Source organism: Rhynchophorus ferrugineus, unplaced genomic scaffold (assembly GCF_030347505.1).
Source record: "Rhynchophorus ferrugineus isolate W39M unplaced genomic scaffold, kcgeb_rfMv2 rfM4, whole genome shotgun sequence".
Taxonomy (NCBI): Eukaryota; Metazoa; Arthropoda; class Insecta; order Coleoptera; family Curculionidae; genus Rhynchophorus; species Rhynchophorus ferrugineus.
Genome location: NW_027472583.1, coordinates 52707047 through 52725101, shown reverse-complemented (window position 1 = coordinate 52725101; position 18055 = coordinate 52707047). Strand labels below are relative to the sequence as shown.

The following is an 18055-nucleotide window of genomic DNA, read 5'->3' as shown; positions in this document are numbered from 1 at the left end:
ATCAAAACAAAGTACTTCGATTAACTACCATTACTTATAGCTGCGTAACTAACAAAGAACTGCACGATGACCTCAAACGGTTTAACGAAGTTATCCAAGATTTCACCTTAAAACATGAAATAAGGTTTTAAATCATAGCAACTGAGAAAGGCACAAGAAACGGATGTTTGAAGCCAACCAACCCACCCAAACTTGTATAGAATATGAGTATTATAATTTTAGCTTAAGTAGTTTAATAAAAGTTTAATCAGGTCTTACTTATGCCTTCATATAAGTACGAGAGAATAGTAATACCGAGTAGAAACGGTGGTTGGTGAGGAGACTGAAATTTAATATACTAGAACAAATTTTGTAAAACTGATTTGGTGAAGGTTATTGGGCAATTCAAACACGGAATTCAACAGGGTTGCTCTGTATTTATACTTCATAAACAGCTCGGTTAAAGCCACAAGATATAATCATAAAGAAACTCTATGGACATAATGTATGAAGATGGCCGGATCTTCATCCAATCCGGAAAGCTTTAGCATGAGCATGCGCCATAGCGCTCATACAATTTTAAGTCTGCGTAATTACTCCAACATTTGTTTATGCAACCATATATACACGCTGCGGTCACCATATTGCGCCGCTACTTAATTATTTATGTCAAGCAAGGAAGAATATAGATGACGCAAATCTACATTTCAGATTGATTTTGTTGTATATGTAAATTATTATTGAATAAATATACTGTTGCAATTGCAAACGTAGTAGGACGTTTACAATATAATTTGTAGCCCGCAATTACGTTGATGCGATATTTATGCAATCTTATATACGGTATGAGATAATCATACAATTCTTAAAATATAATTATTTAATACTAATTTACATACACAACAATTTAGGTATACTGTTTATTTCATTCAATTATATATTGTAATATTTTGTATATATTTTCGGTATTTTATATTTACAAGTGTTAATTTATTTTAAAAACTTAATAAACTCAAAAGTGGAAACGATAAAATGTAATTGAAATAGATATAACTGATAAAGTATGATTAAATATGATTATAAAATATAGCTAAATATCTAGAAAACAGGATAAAATATAACAACTCAACATTTTTTGTAGCCTTATATGGAAGTGCATTAGAGTTTTAACCTTTGTAAAGTTGTTTTTAATAAGTCCATAGTTTCTTTTACTCAATATCCTCCTATATATAATTGCCATGGGTGTTTTTCTATAAAAAAATACATCCTTAACACCACGTTTCTTAAATCTAACATTATCTTCGTCCATGTTTTCCATCTGCTGGAAATACTTCAGTAAGTCATGTTTATCTAAAATCCGTTTTGTATTCCTATGCCAACTTCTATTATTTCTAACTGGGCGACCTGGGTTTTTTAAGTAAAGTACTTCTATTTTATTAGTGCGATTACGTCTTCTAATAATTGATTGTATTCTTTTTTCTGTGTATCTACCAATACCAATAATTATTTGTGGTTATAATACATCTATTGTTTTCAAAAAAAAATGGTCACATACAGATTCCAGTTCCTTCTTCTGAAACAAAAAATCAATAATATTATTTATCACACTTAGTATATTTCATACCTTTGTGCCAGTTGGTGTTATATTTCTACCATTACTGTCCATGAATGCAAGAGGACAATAATTATAAAGAAAAGCATGCCTGAAAAACTTTTCAGGTTTATGACATAACTCTGAAAACAAGCTCCAAAATCTATGCCCACTCTGTTCCTTTTTAGTGCATTTGAATCCCTCAACAGGTCTTGTTGGACATTCTGGTATTGGCTTATCAACTTTTCCCTCAATGCCCAACCAGTTCTTAACCCATTCTGTATCCCCAAATGGAACCCCAGTTTGGCACATTCCAAATGGACCTGGGTTCATACCAACAAAAAGCACTTGTTTGGTGTCCTGACAATATTCTTCTATGTACTTTTCAGATGGTTCAGAAGCATAATCAGTCGGATCATACACATATTGTATATTAGAGGACAAAAAATTCATACCTTTCAGTTTTTGACTGAATGATCGTTGTATTTCAATAATATTCGTGCAAATATATTCAGAGTCTCGTGACATTTTGTTATGATTCTGTGACACTGATTCTAATGAACTATAAATTGATTTATACATTACTCAGTTTATATATTATATCTTATCTAATAAATAAAATTAGATTATTTTTCAAATTTATAGATTATTTCACCAATATTATAGAAACAAATATGGAATAAGAAAATACACAAAAGCGATTGCACAAATACACCAATAGAACACGTGAGAAAAATATCTGTAGAAAAGAGATACATAATTTGTTTTGAGTGTTTTAGCGTTTTACTATATAACTCTTCAAAGGGAATAAAATTTTTTGCTTCCCAAATAATAAAGGAATTTATGAAAGGAGTGGTTGCGTTACCTTAAAAGCTTTAATTTATTTTGATCTTGGTCTAACTAAAAAAAGAGTATAACGTGAAAAAAATTCTCGACCCAAATTGTTCAATTTGACTGAAAAAATGGTTTGTTTAGAATTCCCAGCAGAATCTGAATCGGTGACTATCGCAACAGTATCAGGGCGGTTCTGTCATCTTAACAATACACCAACCAAGCCAGTAAGGAAATATTTTTAATTTTAATTAGATTGAGTCAATTAGTGAGGCACTAGATATTCTAAGAAAATGGTACAATCTGGTTTAAAATATCACGAGTATGGTCTATACGCTTTTTTAAAAAGAATTCCTATATAAAATAATGTAAATATTATTCCTAGCAAGATATTCATTAACAATAAGCTACATCTATAACTAATTCATGTCCGCAATATATTAATTACCTTAAAACAGTTGTCAACCATAATTTTGACAGAAGCATTATCCCCTCCTTGTGTTTATCACACATATTAATTTCCGCAACAATCATAAATATGAAGATAACATCATTAAATTTTACTAATGTTGGTGAATTTCAGATTTGGTTTGGGAAAATATAAAATTATTTATATCATTAAAGTTTTTGGGAAATACATACTGAAGTACTAATCCCGCACTCGGCTTGCTTGTGTATTAATAGCAATATGCAAGTACTAAGCATATCTAACGTAAGGTGCAATTAATAAAAAATTATTCAAGTAACAATTAAGGAAATGGTGCCATAATCATAATGTACAATTGCATTAGAAGCAGTAAAAGACATAATTATTGACTTTTATATAAACACTGTTGTAATTAACTTTATATTCACTATAAGCTTGGTACGTAAATATCACGCCCATCAAGGAAAACAGCACAGATTGGTGGGTGGAAATGCCGAAATGAAATATGGCGCAAAAGGCTGATAAAGGTAAAATTAGAGAATAATTGACAGCTGATAAAATTCTCATAATGCTATAATAGTACACTTAATTTTGCGATAATTAATTAAGAAATAGAACGGCCAACAACGTTATATCTTAACACTCTTAAAATGTATTTAACAACCTATCGTCTATAACAAAAATGAATGTTTATTTGTTATCAATGTGTCAATAGACCGTTGATCTGAATGTGATGAAAATTTGGCGAAGGATACCAACAAAATAAAATTAAATATCTATCTGTACTGTGCAAGTGTTGTAATGATGCGTAAAAGTAAAAAAACTATTGGTTCAACAATCTCTTTATTGAAATGTTTTAGGGTACACTTTCATTAGTTAAACGGTCTTCTGCGAATCAGCAAGCTTCGAAATATTTTGTCACTAGTCCAACAGTTCCTGTCCTAATATGAAAGTATTGCTATGGTCAATGAATGGCCGGAAGTGTTTTACAGAAAATTTATTTCTGTGAACAGGACAATAATGAAATTATCTTGAAACACTTAATATCGAATAACTAACAGCCGCTGTAAACTCCAAAATCTATGCCCACTCCGTTCCTTTTTGGTGCATTTGAATCCGTCAACAGGTCTTGCTGAACATTCTGGTAGTGGCTTATCAATTTTTCCCTCAATGCCCAACCAGTTCTTAACCCATTCTGTATCCCCAAATGGAACCCCAGTTTGGCACATTCCAAATGGACCTGGGTTCATACCAACAAAAAGCACTTGTTTGGTGTCCTGACAATATTCTTCTATGTACTTTTCAGATGGTTCAGAAGCATAATCAGTCGGATCATACACATATTTTATATGAGAGGACAAAAAATTCATACCTTTCAGTTTTTGACTTAATGATCGCTCTATATCGTATATGTAACACTTAATATCGAATAGCTAACAGCCGCTGTATTGAATGCAATTCAATAACTGTCGCATAATCCAATTTGAGCCACGGTGAAATTTACAAATTTAGAGACCGGACAAGATGTTTTATGGAACATATGAATGAAAAATCTAATAGAAATTAGGAAAAAGCTTTCTAATAATATGTCTGCTAAAAATTGGAATCCTAGCTACTTCATATTAATCCGACATAGCTTTACAGTAATACTAAACTCGTAAAAAGCTAATAATTATTTAAATAGCAAATTAAAAGGATAATGAACTACTTCAAAAATTTTCAATCTCCAGTGCATCTGGTAGTTGTAGTTACTATCAATAATCAGATGACAATAATCGGCCATCAATAAGGAGTAGGGACAATTACTACAGGTGTGTGGATTTTTAGATGAACAACTCCTCACGTCTTTTGGAACTGTCTGCCTTATTAATGTACGCGCCTGATGGAAGACCCATAGATACTGTTTAGCACTTAATAAACAAATTACACAACCAAATAGTTTTTTTTTAGTTTACGTGATATCACTACGCAATTCGGATAGAATTATATACAAGAATTCTTAAAAGGTTAAAGGTTATAGGTTAAGGTAATTTTGTTTACTTAAAGAGAAATCAACTAATGAAGAGGTTGAATGGGGATTGTCGCAACAATGCCACATCCTTCAGGTTTTCACCTTATCCTACGCACTTTATCTTAGCAAATTCGTATCTATTTTACATACAAATTCATTTGTTTTCAACTCATATTTGAATAAAATATATATGGTATTAGAAAGGCAGCAAAACAAGTTTTCCGATGATTTCAAAATGTGGTTTATTTATTCACAAAGAATGAAAAAAATATATATATAGTTTCAAATCTGATTAAATATGAATATAAAATATAACTGAAATATAGAAATTAGAATAAAATATAAAAACAAAACAACTTATCATTTCTTTTTAACTTTAGATGGAGGAGCGTTAGGATTCTGTCCTTTGTAAAACTGTTTCAGCAGGTCCATGGCTTCTTCCGCTCGATATCCGCCTGTAATCGCCGTGGTAGGATTCAGTATTTTCGCTACATCCAGGACTGTGCTTCCACCGAAGCGGTCGTTTTTGCAACCAAAAGTTACACTGCGAACTTTGAGTTGATACAGGGCGGCAGCGCACATTATGCACGGTTCGACGGTGACAAAAACATCGACCTGCTGGAAAACAGACGACGAAGATAGAGAGTGAGCTTTGCTGTATTCGACCACTTGATCTACGCACACTAGCTCGGCGTGCCTCGTTGCGTTCTTCGTTTCGTTCACCTCGTTCCTTCCCACAGCCAAAATTTCACTATTGTAAACAAAAATACAACCGACAGGGACTTCTTGGTTTTCCAATGCTTCCCTCGCGTAATGGAATGCTTTTTCCATAAAAAATACATCCTTATCACTAAGTTGCTTAAATCTAATGTTATCTTCACTCATGTCCTCCATCTACTTAAAGTACTTCAGTAAGTCATGGTTCTGCAAAAACACTTTGGTATTATCCGGCCAATTTTTATTATTCACAACTCTGGGACTAGGGTGTCTTAAAAAAATTACTTGTGGTTTAACTTCAACTGTTTTAATGATTGCCCCTATTCTTTTTTCTACGTATCTACCAATACCAACAATCATTTGTGGCTTTAGGACATTTATTATTTTCAAAAAATACTGGTCGCATACAGATTCCAAATCCTTATTCTGAAACAAAAAAAACCATAAAATATCTACCATAATTAGTATATTTGGTACCTTTTCATCTGCTGGTGTTATATTTCTACCATTATTGTCCATGAATGCAAGCGGACAATAATTATACAAAAAAGCATGTTTGAAAAATTTTTCAGGTATATGACATAACTCTGAAAACAAACTCCAAAATCTATGCCCACTCTGCTCCTTTTTAGTACATTTGAATCCCTCAACAGGTCTTGCTGGACATTCTGGTAGTGGCTTATCAACTTTTCCCTCAATGCCCAACCAGTTCTTAACCCATTTTGTATCCCCAAATGGAACCCCAGTTTGGCACATTCCAAATGGACCTGGGTTCATACCAACAAAAAGCACTTCTTTGGTGTCCTGACAATATTCTTCTATGTACTTTTCAGATGGTTCAGAAGCATAATCGGTCGGATCATACACATATTTTATACGAGAGGACAAAAAATTCATACCTTTCAGTTTTTGACTTAATGATCGCTGTATTTCAACAATCTCCGCGCAAACAGATTTAGAATTGGTACTATTTGCGTTAGAAAAATATTCAGACACATTTGGAGGGTCATCGAAAGATGTACTTTCACCCCCAAAATAAAAACATTCTTTTGTTTCATCAGATTTAATGTTTAGTAATTTGTTTCGTAGCATTTTTAGAGGTGATATATACAAATCTATGGTCTAACAAATTTAAGTGTAAATTCAATAATATATACATATATATTAAATATTTAAAAACTACTATAACTCATTGTTATATAATATTGCTTACCTGATATATTATCTTACAGATGAAATTAGATAATCTATCTAATTATATTAAAAAAATAATTAAAACTGCAAATAAAATGAAGAAATAGACTTTGCTTAGAAATAAATACCAAAAGAAGAGACATTAGGTCATAACCTAGAAAATTATACTAACCTATTTTTTTATTATTGTTTTGTTTCATTTTTGTGTCTGTTATTCTAAGCATAAAAACGGGTTTACAATATTTAAATATATACATAAGGTGGTTTTAATATGCCAGAGTTAAAAGTGACGCCTTTAGGCGCAGGGCAAGATGTTGGAAGAAGCTGTATTTTGCTATCTATGGGCGGTAAAAATATTATGCTAGACTGTGGAATGCATATGGGGTATTAGACTGCCGTATTTAATGTATTTATAAATAATTTTAAATTGTTTTAGATATAACGATGAAAGAAGATTTCCAGACTTTTCTTATATTACCAATGATGGACCCCTTACACCATATATTGACTGTGTTATTATTTCTCATTTTCATTTAGATCATTGTGGAGCTTTACCTTATATGTCAGAAATGGTGGGATATAATGGTCCTATTTATATGACACATCCCACAAAAGCAATTGCACCTATATTACTTGAAGATATGAGGAAAGTCTCTGTCGAAAAAAAAGGTACATGACTTGAAATTGTTGTGGTATTTTCACTAGATTATTGATTGAAGGTGATCAAAATTTTTTCACTTCCCAAATGATAAAGGAATGTATGAAAAAAGTAGTAGCAGTTACTTTGCATCAATCTGTTATGGTTGACAGTGAATTAGAAATAAAAGCCTACTATGCGGGACATGTGTTAGGTGCAGCAATGTTTTGGATTAAAGTAGGGTCACAGTCAGTTGTTTACACAGGAGATTATAACATGACCCCTGATAGGTAAGAAAAATATTTATATCAAAAAGATTTGTTTTTGTTTTAAATAAACAATAAGGAATATTTAAGGCATTTGGGTGCTGCTTGGATTGATAAATGTCGGCCAGATCTACTTATATCAGAGGCAACATATGCAACAACTATCAGAGATTCCAAAAGGTGTAGAGAAAAAGACTTCTTAAAGAAGGTTCATGAGTGTATAGATAGGTATATAGTTTAAGTTAGTTTATTTTATTATGTGTCATAATGTATGTTATTTGTTTTAGAGGAGGGAAGGTTCTTATACCAGTTTTTGCTTTGGGTAGGGCACAAGAATTATGTATATTGTTGGAAACTTACTGGGAACGTATGAATTTAAAGGCTCCAATTTATTTTGCTCTGGGTCTAACTGAAAAAGCAAATAATTATTATAAAATGTTTATTACGTGGACAAATCAAAAAATTCGTAAGACCTTTGTTCAGAGGTAAATATTTCCTAATTTATAAATCTAAACATGTAAAATATATTTTTCTTTTTCAGAAATATGTTTGATTTTAAACATATTAAACCATTCGACAAACAATATATAGATAACCCAGGTCCTATGGTGGTATTTGCTACTCCTGGTATGTTACATGCAGGTCTCAGTTTAACTATTTTTAAAAAGTGGGCTCCCAATGAGAACAATATGATTATTATGCCTGGTAAGAGAATGACCAGACAATGGTTTGTTATGTATAACATTGAATTGCCTTTGTAGGTTTTTGTGTACAAGGCACTGTAGGACATAAAATATTGAATGGAGCGAAAAAAGTAGAATTCGAAAACAGACAAGTGGTTGAGGTGAAAATGTCCGTCGAGTATATGAGTTTTTCCGCTCACGCAGATGCGAAAGGTAAGAATTCTGTTAAAAATGTTGACCTCGTTTCTCGCTATTACTAGATTGCGTTCGTCTAATGTTCGATGGTACCGTCCGTATCTAATCTATAAATAAACTTGAAATTCAGCACCTATCATATCTTCAAAATAGAAAAAATAGCCGTGACATTTTTGTGACAAAATTGTATTTGTAAGAAATTTTATTTGTACTAAAATGCTGTTCGAGTCTTCTCGAGATTTGCGGTGATCGTGCTCTAGTATCGTATTTTTGGGTCATAATTAATTGTACATTATGTTCAGATTGTTTCATACATTTTATTCTTTCTGTTTAATTCTGGATTGATTTTCATCAAAAATTCAATTCAATTTCTTTCATTCTGCCTGTTCTATATGCTCAAGTGACACAAACGGATTTTAAATGACATAACGGATAAACTATATTACTATATTTACGGAAAAAACAGTTTATCATTGAGCTGTGATACAAAACGACACTGACCAGGTCATAACAAAAACCAAACCGTGTTTTAGACGGCCCACTCGTTATTCTATTCAATTTTCACACAAATGCATAGCCCCGTTTCCTCGAACACAGAGTCCGTACCCAGTGCCGTAACAGTCGCACGATATAGCTATATAGAATGGATCCTAGAAATCGAATTCTGTTAAATTATTATGATATTTTTATAACGTATTTAAAGATTACAATGAGCGCTTACATTTTTAACTATTGTGCCTATAGTGATATCAATATTTACCTACATACGCCGATAATTTCGCAGCAGTAATACGGATGTACTGATCACGCAGAGTATAATTGCAGTACATGTAACAAAAAAAGCAGCATATATCTCTAATGGTAAATGAGAACGTAAAGTCCCAAAGGAATTTAGAAACAAATCAATAAAGGAGCAGCAAATGATTACAGCTAACACAAGTCAGAGAAGTAAAATAGAACAGCTAACATTAATGGTCACAAGTTTAGAGAATATGGGAGTGCAACTAAATACAGTTTTGGACGCAAAACCAAATAAAAAGGTACAAAATGAAAATGATATACAATGTCATACCATCAAAAAGGATCCGGATATAACAGGTCAATTGAAAACTTCCCAGCTTGACACGTAGATGGCGCGACTAGAATTAAATCCAACATATGGATTTAATTCTAGTCTTTTAGTTAGCCTTAACTCTCAAAAAAATGCGTGTATAAATTTGACTGCTATCGGATCATTAGTTTGTCAATTATAGCATTTTGATTGAATCAACTTTTGTTATTGTGAAAAAAAATGGATAAAAGGGAATTTCGCGTGTTGATAAAATATTGCTTTTTGAAGGAAAAAAATACAGTTTAAGCAAAAACTTGGCTTGATGCCAAATTTCCGGACATCGCCCCAGGAAAATCAACCCTCAAGGATTGGTATGCTAAGTTTAGACGTGGTGAAATGAGCACCGAAGACGTTGAATGCAGTGGACGCCCAAAAGAGGCTGTTACCGACAAAAACATTTTAAAACATCCACAAAATGATTTTTAATGACCGTAAATTGAAATTGAATTAAATACCAGACACTCTAAAGATATCAACTGTACGTGTACATGGAATAATTTTCATTGACTACCTTGAAAATGGAAGGACCGTCAACAGCGACTATTACATAGCGTTATTGGACCGTTTGAAAGACGAAATTGCCGAAAAACGGCCGCATTTGATGAAAAAGATGCACCGTGTCACAAGTCAGTGAAAACGATGAAAAAAATCCATGAATTGGGCTTCGAACTGCTTCCTCATCCACCGTATTCTCCAGATCTGGTCTACAGCGACTATTTCCTGTTGTTATATCTCAAAAGAATGCTCGCTGGGAAGAAATTTTCGTCGAATGAAAAGTTGATCGCCGAACCTGAGGCCTATTTTGAAGCAAAGGGCAAGAAAGAAGAAAATTGGCCAAGAAGATATTGACACATATTTCTTGGTATGCAAAGAGATGTTCGTTCATAATTTTTAAATTACTAAAATACCAGATTGATACTGTTTCAATGAATCTATCTAAAGTTCGAATGATTGCAACATCCAACATTTCGGTATAGAATGTACTTAAAATCATAACATCCTGTTTTTCATATTGAATGATTTAACTTGTTGAAAAATCTAGTAAATTTACTGTGTTTTGTCGACTACAGGATATAGTCAAACCACAAGAGAATTACAGTTACCCCAAATGAAATAATATATATTGATGTGTTTCATAAGATGCCTTCCATCTATTTTTTTAGGTATTATGCAACTAATACAATATTGCGAGCCTAGAAATGTTATGTTGGTGCACGGCGAGGCGGAAAAAATTGCGTTTCTCAAAGAAAAGATCCAACAAGAGTTTAACATCAACTGTTACAACCCTGCCAATGGTGAGTAGCTTTATTGTACCGCTTCAATAGGAAGCTGATCTTTTCCCCAAATTTCCAGGTGAGACCAATGTCATATCTACTCCAGTGAAGATACCGATTGACGTTTCCTTGCCACTTCTGAAGTCAGAGGCTAAGCGCTTCAATGCACTACCTCCAGACCCAAAAAGGAGAAGGATTTTACACGGTGTCCTTGTTATGAAGGATAATAATATTTGTTTGATGGATGTAGATGAAGCGTGTAAAGAAGCTGGTATCAACAGGCATGTCATAAGGTTCGTACATTATTTTACCCACTTTTAGGTGTAATAAGCCACCATTTTAGCCTAAATTGACGATTTGTATCTCTAATGACTTTCAGCTGAATTTGTAGCAGGTCATGTAATACATGTATTACATTTATTATCTGTCTATGCATATATTACGCCTTTCTCAGTCTCAAAATTGTTATATGATATGTCTCGATTGACCCCTTACAAAGTGAAAAGTCAAAAATTGAATTATATTTAAACCTGAGGTCCTAAAAATCTGCTCTATGTTTTTGCAGGAGTAAATAGCAAAAACTGGTATGATTCTTTTTTTAAATCTGGGTAAAACGGTGAATTTACCAGGTGTACCGGAAAGTCATTACCGGTTTTTCTAACATGTCGCTAGGTTTACGTATGCAGTGTTATCACTTGACACATATGTCATATTATTCTAGTGACATCAAGCTTCAAGACTATACGTGTTACATTTCTGAAAAGTAACACCGTCATTTGCAAAAAACGTTCATTTGCAGCACGCATTTCTTTTCTCGTGATTAACAAATGAAAAAAGCCGCTGAAAGTCATCGTTTGCTGGTAGAAATTTACGGTGAACATGCTCTAACCTTAGAAATATGTGAGGCGGGGTTTCGAAAATTTAAGAGTGGTGATTTCGATGTGCAGGACGAATAATATTCTGGTAGACTGAAAATGTTTGAAGAATGGATATTGGATGAAGACCCAATCCAAACCATTAACAGAAGCGTTAAATGTGGCCCGAGATTAGCAATCGAATATGGCATTGGGGAAAATCGAAAAGATGAGAAGATGGGTACCACATCAATTGAATGGCAGGCAAATGGAAAATCGAAAAATCGGCTGTGAAGACATTAGTGAAAAGTGGATTTACTTTGGAAACCCCAAGCGCAAAAACCATGCTTATCACTTGGCAAAGCTGGCCAATCGATTCCAAGGCCAATGCAAGTGTTTAGTGAAACAAGAGTGGCGTGGTATATTACGAACTGTTGAAACTTTGTGAAACTGTGTATAGTTATCGCTACCGATAACAAATAATCAATATGAACCGTGCATTGATCGAAAAACGTCCAGAATGGGTCCGAAGACATAGTAAAGTGATTTTACAACACGACAACGCGCCCTCTCATAAAGCAAAATCAGTCAAGCAAGCGTCGAAAGCAAGGCACCGCCATAACCTCCAGACTTTGCCCCGTCCGACTTTCAACTTTTCGCTTCAAAGGGATACGCACTTGCAGAGCAGCACTTCGCCAATTTCGATAAAGTTAGAAAGCGGCTCGATGAATGGTTTTACTCAAATGACAAATAGTTTTTTTGAGAAGATGGCATCGATAAATTGCCCGAAAAATGGGCAAAATGTGTAGAATCAGATGGCCAATACATTGAATAAATTAATTTTTCCATTTGTTTGAAAATAATTTTTTTACAAAAAAAACGGTAATGACTTTCTGAAACACCTGGATTTTTAATTTGAAATACCTATAATTTTTGTAAGAGTTTGTATAAAGTCGTTAGCTTCCGTTTCCTAACACGAATCCTAGTATCAAGGCTATTAAGGGGATCGGCTAATTGTGGGTTAATGTCATAGATCTTCGATTATGTGAGTCAAATCGCACGATCTTGGTGATCAATTCAAGTCACCTCTGTAAGAAATAATCATAACCTCAAGTTGATAATCCAGAATGTCTATTAGATATCATTATTATATTGAAATTACATATCGTCCATGCTTTTATCATTTAGTCTGGACCAAAAAGAACGCCGTCAAGTCATTCTGTAACACTCCTCGCTGATGGTGATAATTTTATCAACGTTATTTTAGAAAAATGACAGAGTAATTACATCGATAGTTTCATCTAAAAACGTGTCATCTTTCCTGAAGGTGATTTGTTACCAAAATTAGCCTTCTGTCCTGAATACTCTAAAGAGTACTCAGCAAAAAACCGCGTTATCGTCTGTAGCCATTATGTTTGACCCCCTGGGTTAATTATATCATGTATGAGTGTCGTACCCACGTGGAAAATAAGAGGAAACATTGGAGTTCCAACTTCCATCGCATTTGCCTTCGCGTTAGCGTCACGCGCTCAATGTTTGCATTAACTAATACTAATTTTGCAGCTGATAATAGTGTTATCATTTGAAAGTGCAGCTCACATCACTTTCCATTCTGATTTTGTATCATTTAAAACCAACAATAGTAGAGATTCTTGTTTTGTTTGGAAAAGTAAATTTCGTTTCCTCCTGTTGATGGTGAAACATATTTTCTTTTCTGCTGGTAGGTTTACCTCAACCGTTGCTATCAATGATACAGGTCCGAGTTTGTCGACAGCTCACAAGCTTCATTCGTTACTAAAGGAGAAATTGCCTCAATGGGCGGTAACCTTCGCCGAAGGAGAAATATCGGTCGAGTCCGTTTTAGTGAAGGTGGAGGGAGATGACACCGAGCCCCAGAAGACCGTATATGTTTCGTGGACCAATCAAGACGAGGATCTGGGTAGTTTTATTCTGAGTTTGATCAATAGTATGGGCCAATAATGGTGATTTTAATTTGAATTAAAAGCGAATAAACGACGATATCCTCTTACCCTACCGTAACATGTAATATATCAGTTGCCAGATAGTATATTTAGAAATATGAACCGCACCTGGTATTGTAATTAGAAATTAAAATATGCTGAATATGTCTAATAAAGTTTTATAATAAAACGTTAATATTTATATTGTTATTTTATTAACATCAGTAAAAGTAAAACATCTTAAGAAATCTTTTAAATACCTTAATATAACAACTTTTTTAACGTCATTCATTCCATATTAATAAAATGATTATTTATGGAGGGAAGAAAAACTTCTGTTATGTCTATATTTAAATTGAGTTCTAGATATATATTTAAGTTAATAATTAATTATATAAATTTGATGAATAACAAAATATATTATTTTTAAATAAAAAAATAATCATACAGTAATTTCTCTGTGAATATAATCATAAAAGTTATCATAAAGTCTTTTAATATTAATATTAAAATTTAGATCTTTTGAGATAAGAGTCTTTGATAATCTAATTATATAACAAATATTAAACCTATAATTATTAATAAAATCAACTTAACGTTCTATTTTGTTCAAATTAATTACATCTAGCAGAAATTCTTAGTATAATCTTAATCTAAAAATTAATTTATTACTACTGTTCTGTTGTACTTACATCAACACACAACACACGCAAGATAAATATGGAATAAATAGACCAGCATTTTCCAAATTAAAATAGAATTGAACTACTTAACTTAAATTTAAGAGTAACCCTTATACACTATACATTTTCGTGTGCTTTGGTTCGTTTGCCAGTAGCTGTATTGTATCCACTTATTTCAAGCTTTAAGGCGAAATCTAGGATAACTTCGTAAATATATTAGATTTCGAACTCTTCGTTGGTTATGTAGCGTTAAGCATTGGTAATTAATCGAAGAACTTTGTTTTAGTGGCATTGGATTACTAGTTGTTTTGAAAAGTTTTATTGGAATAGACTAGAATAACATCTTAAAAACGAAAGTTTTTAACGAATCAACTTTAAAACAATATAGCAGTTATAATCGTTGGTGAACAAAATTTTCTAAATTCTTGTCAGCCATAAATAATCTTTTGAAAAGAAAACTCTCTTGTGTTTTTGTAGAGCAAATGCAGATATTTTTCCATTTCATATAAGCCATTTCTATTTTAATTAACACATTGATCTGGTATCTGTTGCTCTTAATAGTTTATCTCGACTTCACAATTGATTTTGCCTTTTTTTAATTAATACATTATCTTCACCAAACATAATATTTTTTCGTGTTTTTAAAAATTAAACTAACGAACCAAATAGTATTTGTGCAGACCATTTCCAAATTGAAAAATGACAAAAATTATTCTATTAATATTAATTGTAATAATATATAATTAGAAAATCGATAAAATGTATATGATGATTTAAAAGATGATTAGGATGGCATAACTCTTACACCTAATTAGGAATATATTAAGAACGGTTATTTTTGTTATAGACCCGTTCTGTTTTCGACGTTACGCCGAAAGTAATTTATAAAAAAAAGCATTAAAATAATTTTGGCGAAGGGCAGCTCATATTAGAAAACACATTCAATTTATTGATATTGGATTATTTGCTTTAAAAGTTTAATAAACTTACTTCAACACTGATTTATTCACACTCCATCAAATAAGAAAATATAAACTTAGTTTTGGCAATAGAATGACAATTAAACAATACAATAACGCTTTCTCTATATAATTTTTAATCTAAAATAAATATTCTTAAATAATTTAATCAATAATAAAATTGGTAACAGAAATATATTTGGACAAACTATAATTTAAAAACATCATTAAATGGCCATTCATTAAAAGAAAAATAATTGTAATATTAAATTCTTTAGAAACCTTTATAGAAATTTAACGATTTCGAGCATTTCTATTGTTACACACGACAATAGACCCCGTGCAGCTGCTACAAAACACCTTTGCTAGTTCACTTCACCGTATCTTTATTGCATTTCAATAGCCAATAAAAATACTAATGCAATCAATCTGCTTCACTGTACGTTAGTCAGTTATAGAGAACAAGAGTGAAATCATTGTAAAAAATAAGACTGTTTTTAAATTTAAACTTTTTATTATAATAAACATTAGAACTACAATAAAAACTTTCTTAACTATAATATTTTTCATTTTAAACCTTTTTATACAAAAAAATATATTCACAATATAAAAAAATCGGTAATAATTTAAAACGAGCGATCGACTTCCTCGTCCGCCTTACCAGAAATAACGAACTCTTATAGTACGAACATTTTTTTTCACTTTCTACAATTTTTATTATTGAAAAATATCACACTTTCATTCTATGGCGTCAGATACCAGAACTTCACTTTAATACCCTACGACCGAATGAAAATTGTACTCAAAAAATCATTGGATTTGATCACAACGAAACTATAAACGAAAGCTCGGACCTCACGTGTCGCGGTTGACTTCCTGTAATAAAAAGCAAAATCCAAACGAGATATTCTGTTGTCAGTCTCAAGTAGAAGAAGGAGGGGAAACTAAGTAGTAAATAAATAACAATGATCGAAAAGAAACAAACCGGGTTTGACGATTTCAATCTCTCTAGACACCTTCGGTTGGGTCTTAGACGGGCCCCACACTGGCCGTGGGGGACGCGTGACCGTTGGCCTTCACGAAATCCATGTTCTCCTCAAGAACCGGACTGGTCGACCGACTAGAATCACTGTGACTATTAGACGACGAACTGGAACTGCAGGACTCGCTAGAATCCGTTTCCGAGTCCTCCGAATCGGTGTCATCGTTACCCGCTTCCTCCAATTTCGATTTCAGTAGAGCGTTTTCGCGCTCCAAACTTTCCTTGTCGTCTTTGTGCTTCTCCAGTTCCTTCTCCAGGTGCTTGATGGTGTCCTCCAGGTCTCGGTATTTTTGCGAGAATCGATTGTCCAGAGAGAGATACTCATCGATCAGTTCTTGTTTGGACATTGTCTGTAGTTGCTCGGTTTGGACGCTTTGGTATTGGTCGTTGAAGTCCTTCATCAGAAATTCGCCTTCATCATCGGGCGAAGAGTAAAATTCGCAGTCAGAGTCCACGCTGAAGCTGGAATCTCTAGTTCTAGTTACGGTGGATGTGGATGCCTGATCGATACACTTTAGCCGTTCGTCGAGTTCCTCGAAACCTCCGTGGTCTTCTAGAAGGAATTGGTTATCATTTCGAGGAGCTTCTGGTTTAACAATTCGTGGCTTCGTCTAGAAAAACAATATAAAACAATTAAATTTTTTCTACAAACAAATTAAAAATGTAACTTACCATTTTGGTATTTTTACGGGCTACCCTACCGTATTTCTGATACGGAGTTTTGCGTTTGGATTTCCCGCGCCTAGTTTTACGTTTCTTCGCGGGCACGTCATTGTCGGGCAACATCGGTTCGGCAACGTCCGCGACCAATGCGCGCGCACCATTCTGTTGGACGACATCGAACAGGCTAGCGTCAACCGTGTCCGAACCTGGCTTTTCAACTGGCATCTGATTAATATTTTCAGACATTTTTTCACCTTTTTCGAACGATTTCACGAAAACAAGTCACAAGATAATTCACTCGGGGCTCCTATACGGGCACAAGCCTGACACAAACTGCGGACCAACTACACACGACCCAAGCGAAATCGCCATTTTCGCTTTGGATTTTATTGTTGATCGTTAGAGGGCGTCCAAATCGACGGAAGGTGTAGGGATGATGATTGCCGTTTCGGAACTTTTCCCTTACGCCGCCTTGCCAATGTGAACGAAATTTCTTTGATGTGCTGATATCTGTTTTTTTTCCCATTTTACTCAACCAACTTGTCCAATAAAATAAATAAAATAAAATAAAATAAAATTTAGAGTAGAGCGATACAAAATGATACGAAATGTAATTTAAGTATAAGTATAATAAGTATCTGCACATATAAATCATAAAATAGAGACTGTATTCTGTGATATAAATGAAACGTTTAAAAATGATAAAGCTAAAGCAAAAAGCTCAGGCGTACAGTGGCAACATCGCACTGATAGAACTTTCTTTGTTTCTTGATCGGTAAATGTAACCAAACTGGATTTTTTCTTGGTCACCCCTTACGAAGTTACTGTTCTGCCTATTTGTTTGCTATTTTCGTGACTATTCAGGCCAACGCATCGCGATAGTCTTCTATTTACATCGTTGTTCGTGGTCATTTTCACGTATATATAAAATGTTCATATGTAACGTCATTTAGGCTATTAAAGCGACAATCCGAACA

The 18055-nt window shown here is 33.4% G+C and overlaps 6 protein-coding genes across 6 annotated transcripts; 1 reads left to right on the top strand and 5 right to left on the bottom strand.

Moving 5' to 3' along the window:
* Nucleotides 1-912: 912 nt before the first annotated feature.
* Nucleotides 913-2154, bottom strand: LOC143196407 (single-strand selective monofunctional uracil DNA glycosylase-like). The gene is made up of 2 exons (XM_076404072.1): nucleotides 1604-2154; nucleotides 913-1552 (listed from the first exon to the last, which is right to left on the bottom strand). Exons 1-2 carry the CDS (start codon nucleotides 2150-2152, stop codon nucleotides 1493-1495), a joined length of 609 nt encoding a protein of 202 aa, XP_076260187.1. The 5' UTR covers nucleotides 2153-2154; the 3' UTR covers nucleotides 913-1492.
* A 1535-nt stretch (nucleotides 2155-3689) lies between these two features.
* On the bottom strand, nucleotides 3690-4326 carry LOC143196219 (single-strand selective monofunctional uracil DNA glycosylase-like). The gene is made up of 2 exons (XM_076403873.1): nucleotides 3888-4326; nucleotides 3690-3831 (listed from the first exon to the last, which is right to left on the bottom strand). Exons 1-2 carry the CDS (start codon nucleotides 4196-4198, stop codon nucleotides 3750-3752), a joined length of 393 nt encoding a protein of 130 aa, XP_076259988.1. The 5' UTR covers nucleotides 4199-4326; the 3' UTR covers nucleotides 3690-3749.
* A 730-nt stretch (nucleotides 4327-5056) lies between these two features.
* Nucleotides 5057-5733, bottom strand: LOC143196218 (tRNA-specific adenosine deaminase 2). The gene has a single exon (XM_076403872.1). It carries the CDS (start codon nucleotides 5731-5733, stop codon nucleotides 5200-5202), a length of 534 nt encoding a protein of 177 aa, XP_076259987.1. The 3' UTR covers nucleotides 5057-5199.
* Nucleotides 5057-6889, bottom strand: LOC143196217 (single-strand selective monofunctional uracil DNA glycosylase). Its single transcript, XM_076403871.1, has 3 exons — nucleotides 6770-6889; nucleotides 6034-6678; nucleotides 5057-5982 (listed from the first exon to the last, which is right to left on the bottom strand). The coding sequence occupies exons 2-3, from the start codon at nucleotides 6646-6648 to the stop codon at nucleotides 5734-5736; spliced, it is 864 nt and encodes a 287-aa protein (XP_076259986.1). The 5' UTR covers nucleotides 6649-6678; nucleotides 6770-6889; the 3' UTR covers nucleotides 5057-5733.
* Nucleotides 6733-13933, top strand: IntS11 (integrator complex subunit 11). Its single transcript, XM_076403870.1, has 10 exons — nucleotides 6733-7134; nucleotides 7187-7419; nucleotides 7470-7677; nucleotides 7744-7881; nucleotides 7941-8138; nucleotides 8195-8358; nucleotides 8415-8549; nucleotides 10806-10937; nucleotides 10996-11209; nucleotides 13495-13933. Exons 1-10 carry the CDS (start codon nucleotides 7022-7024, stop codon nucleotides 13748-13750), a joined length of 1791 nt encoding a protein of 596 aa, XP_076259985.1. The 5' UTR covers nucleotides 6733-7021; the 3' UTR covers nucleotides 13751-13933.
* A 1934-nt stretch (nucleotides 13934-15867) lies between these two features.
* On the bottom strand, nucleotides 15868-17473 carry Hexim (Hexamethylene bisacetamide inducible). Its single transcript, XM_076403843.1, has 2 exons — nucleotides 17088-17473; nucleotides 15868-17026 (listed from the first exon to the last, which is right to left on the bottom strand). Exons 1-2 carry the CDS (start codon nucleotides 17322-17324, stop codon nucleotides 16403-16405), a joined length of 861 nt encoding a protein of 286 aa, XP_076259958.1. The 5' UTR covers nucleotides 17325-17473; the 3' UTR covers nucleotides 15868-16402.
* Between the last annotated feature and the right edge of the window lie 582 nt (nucleotides 17474-18055).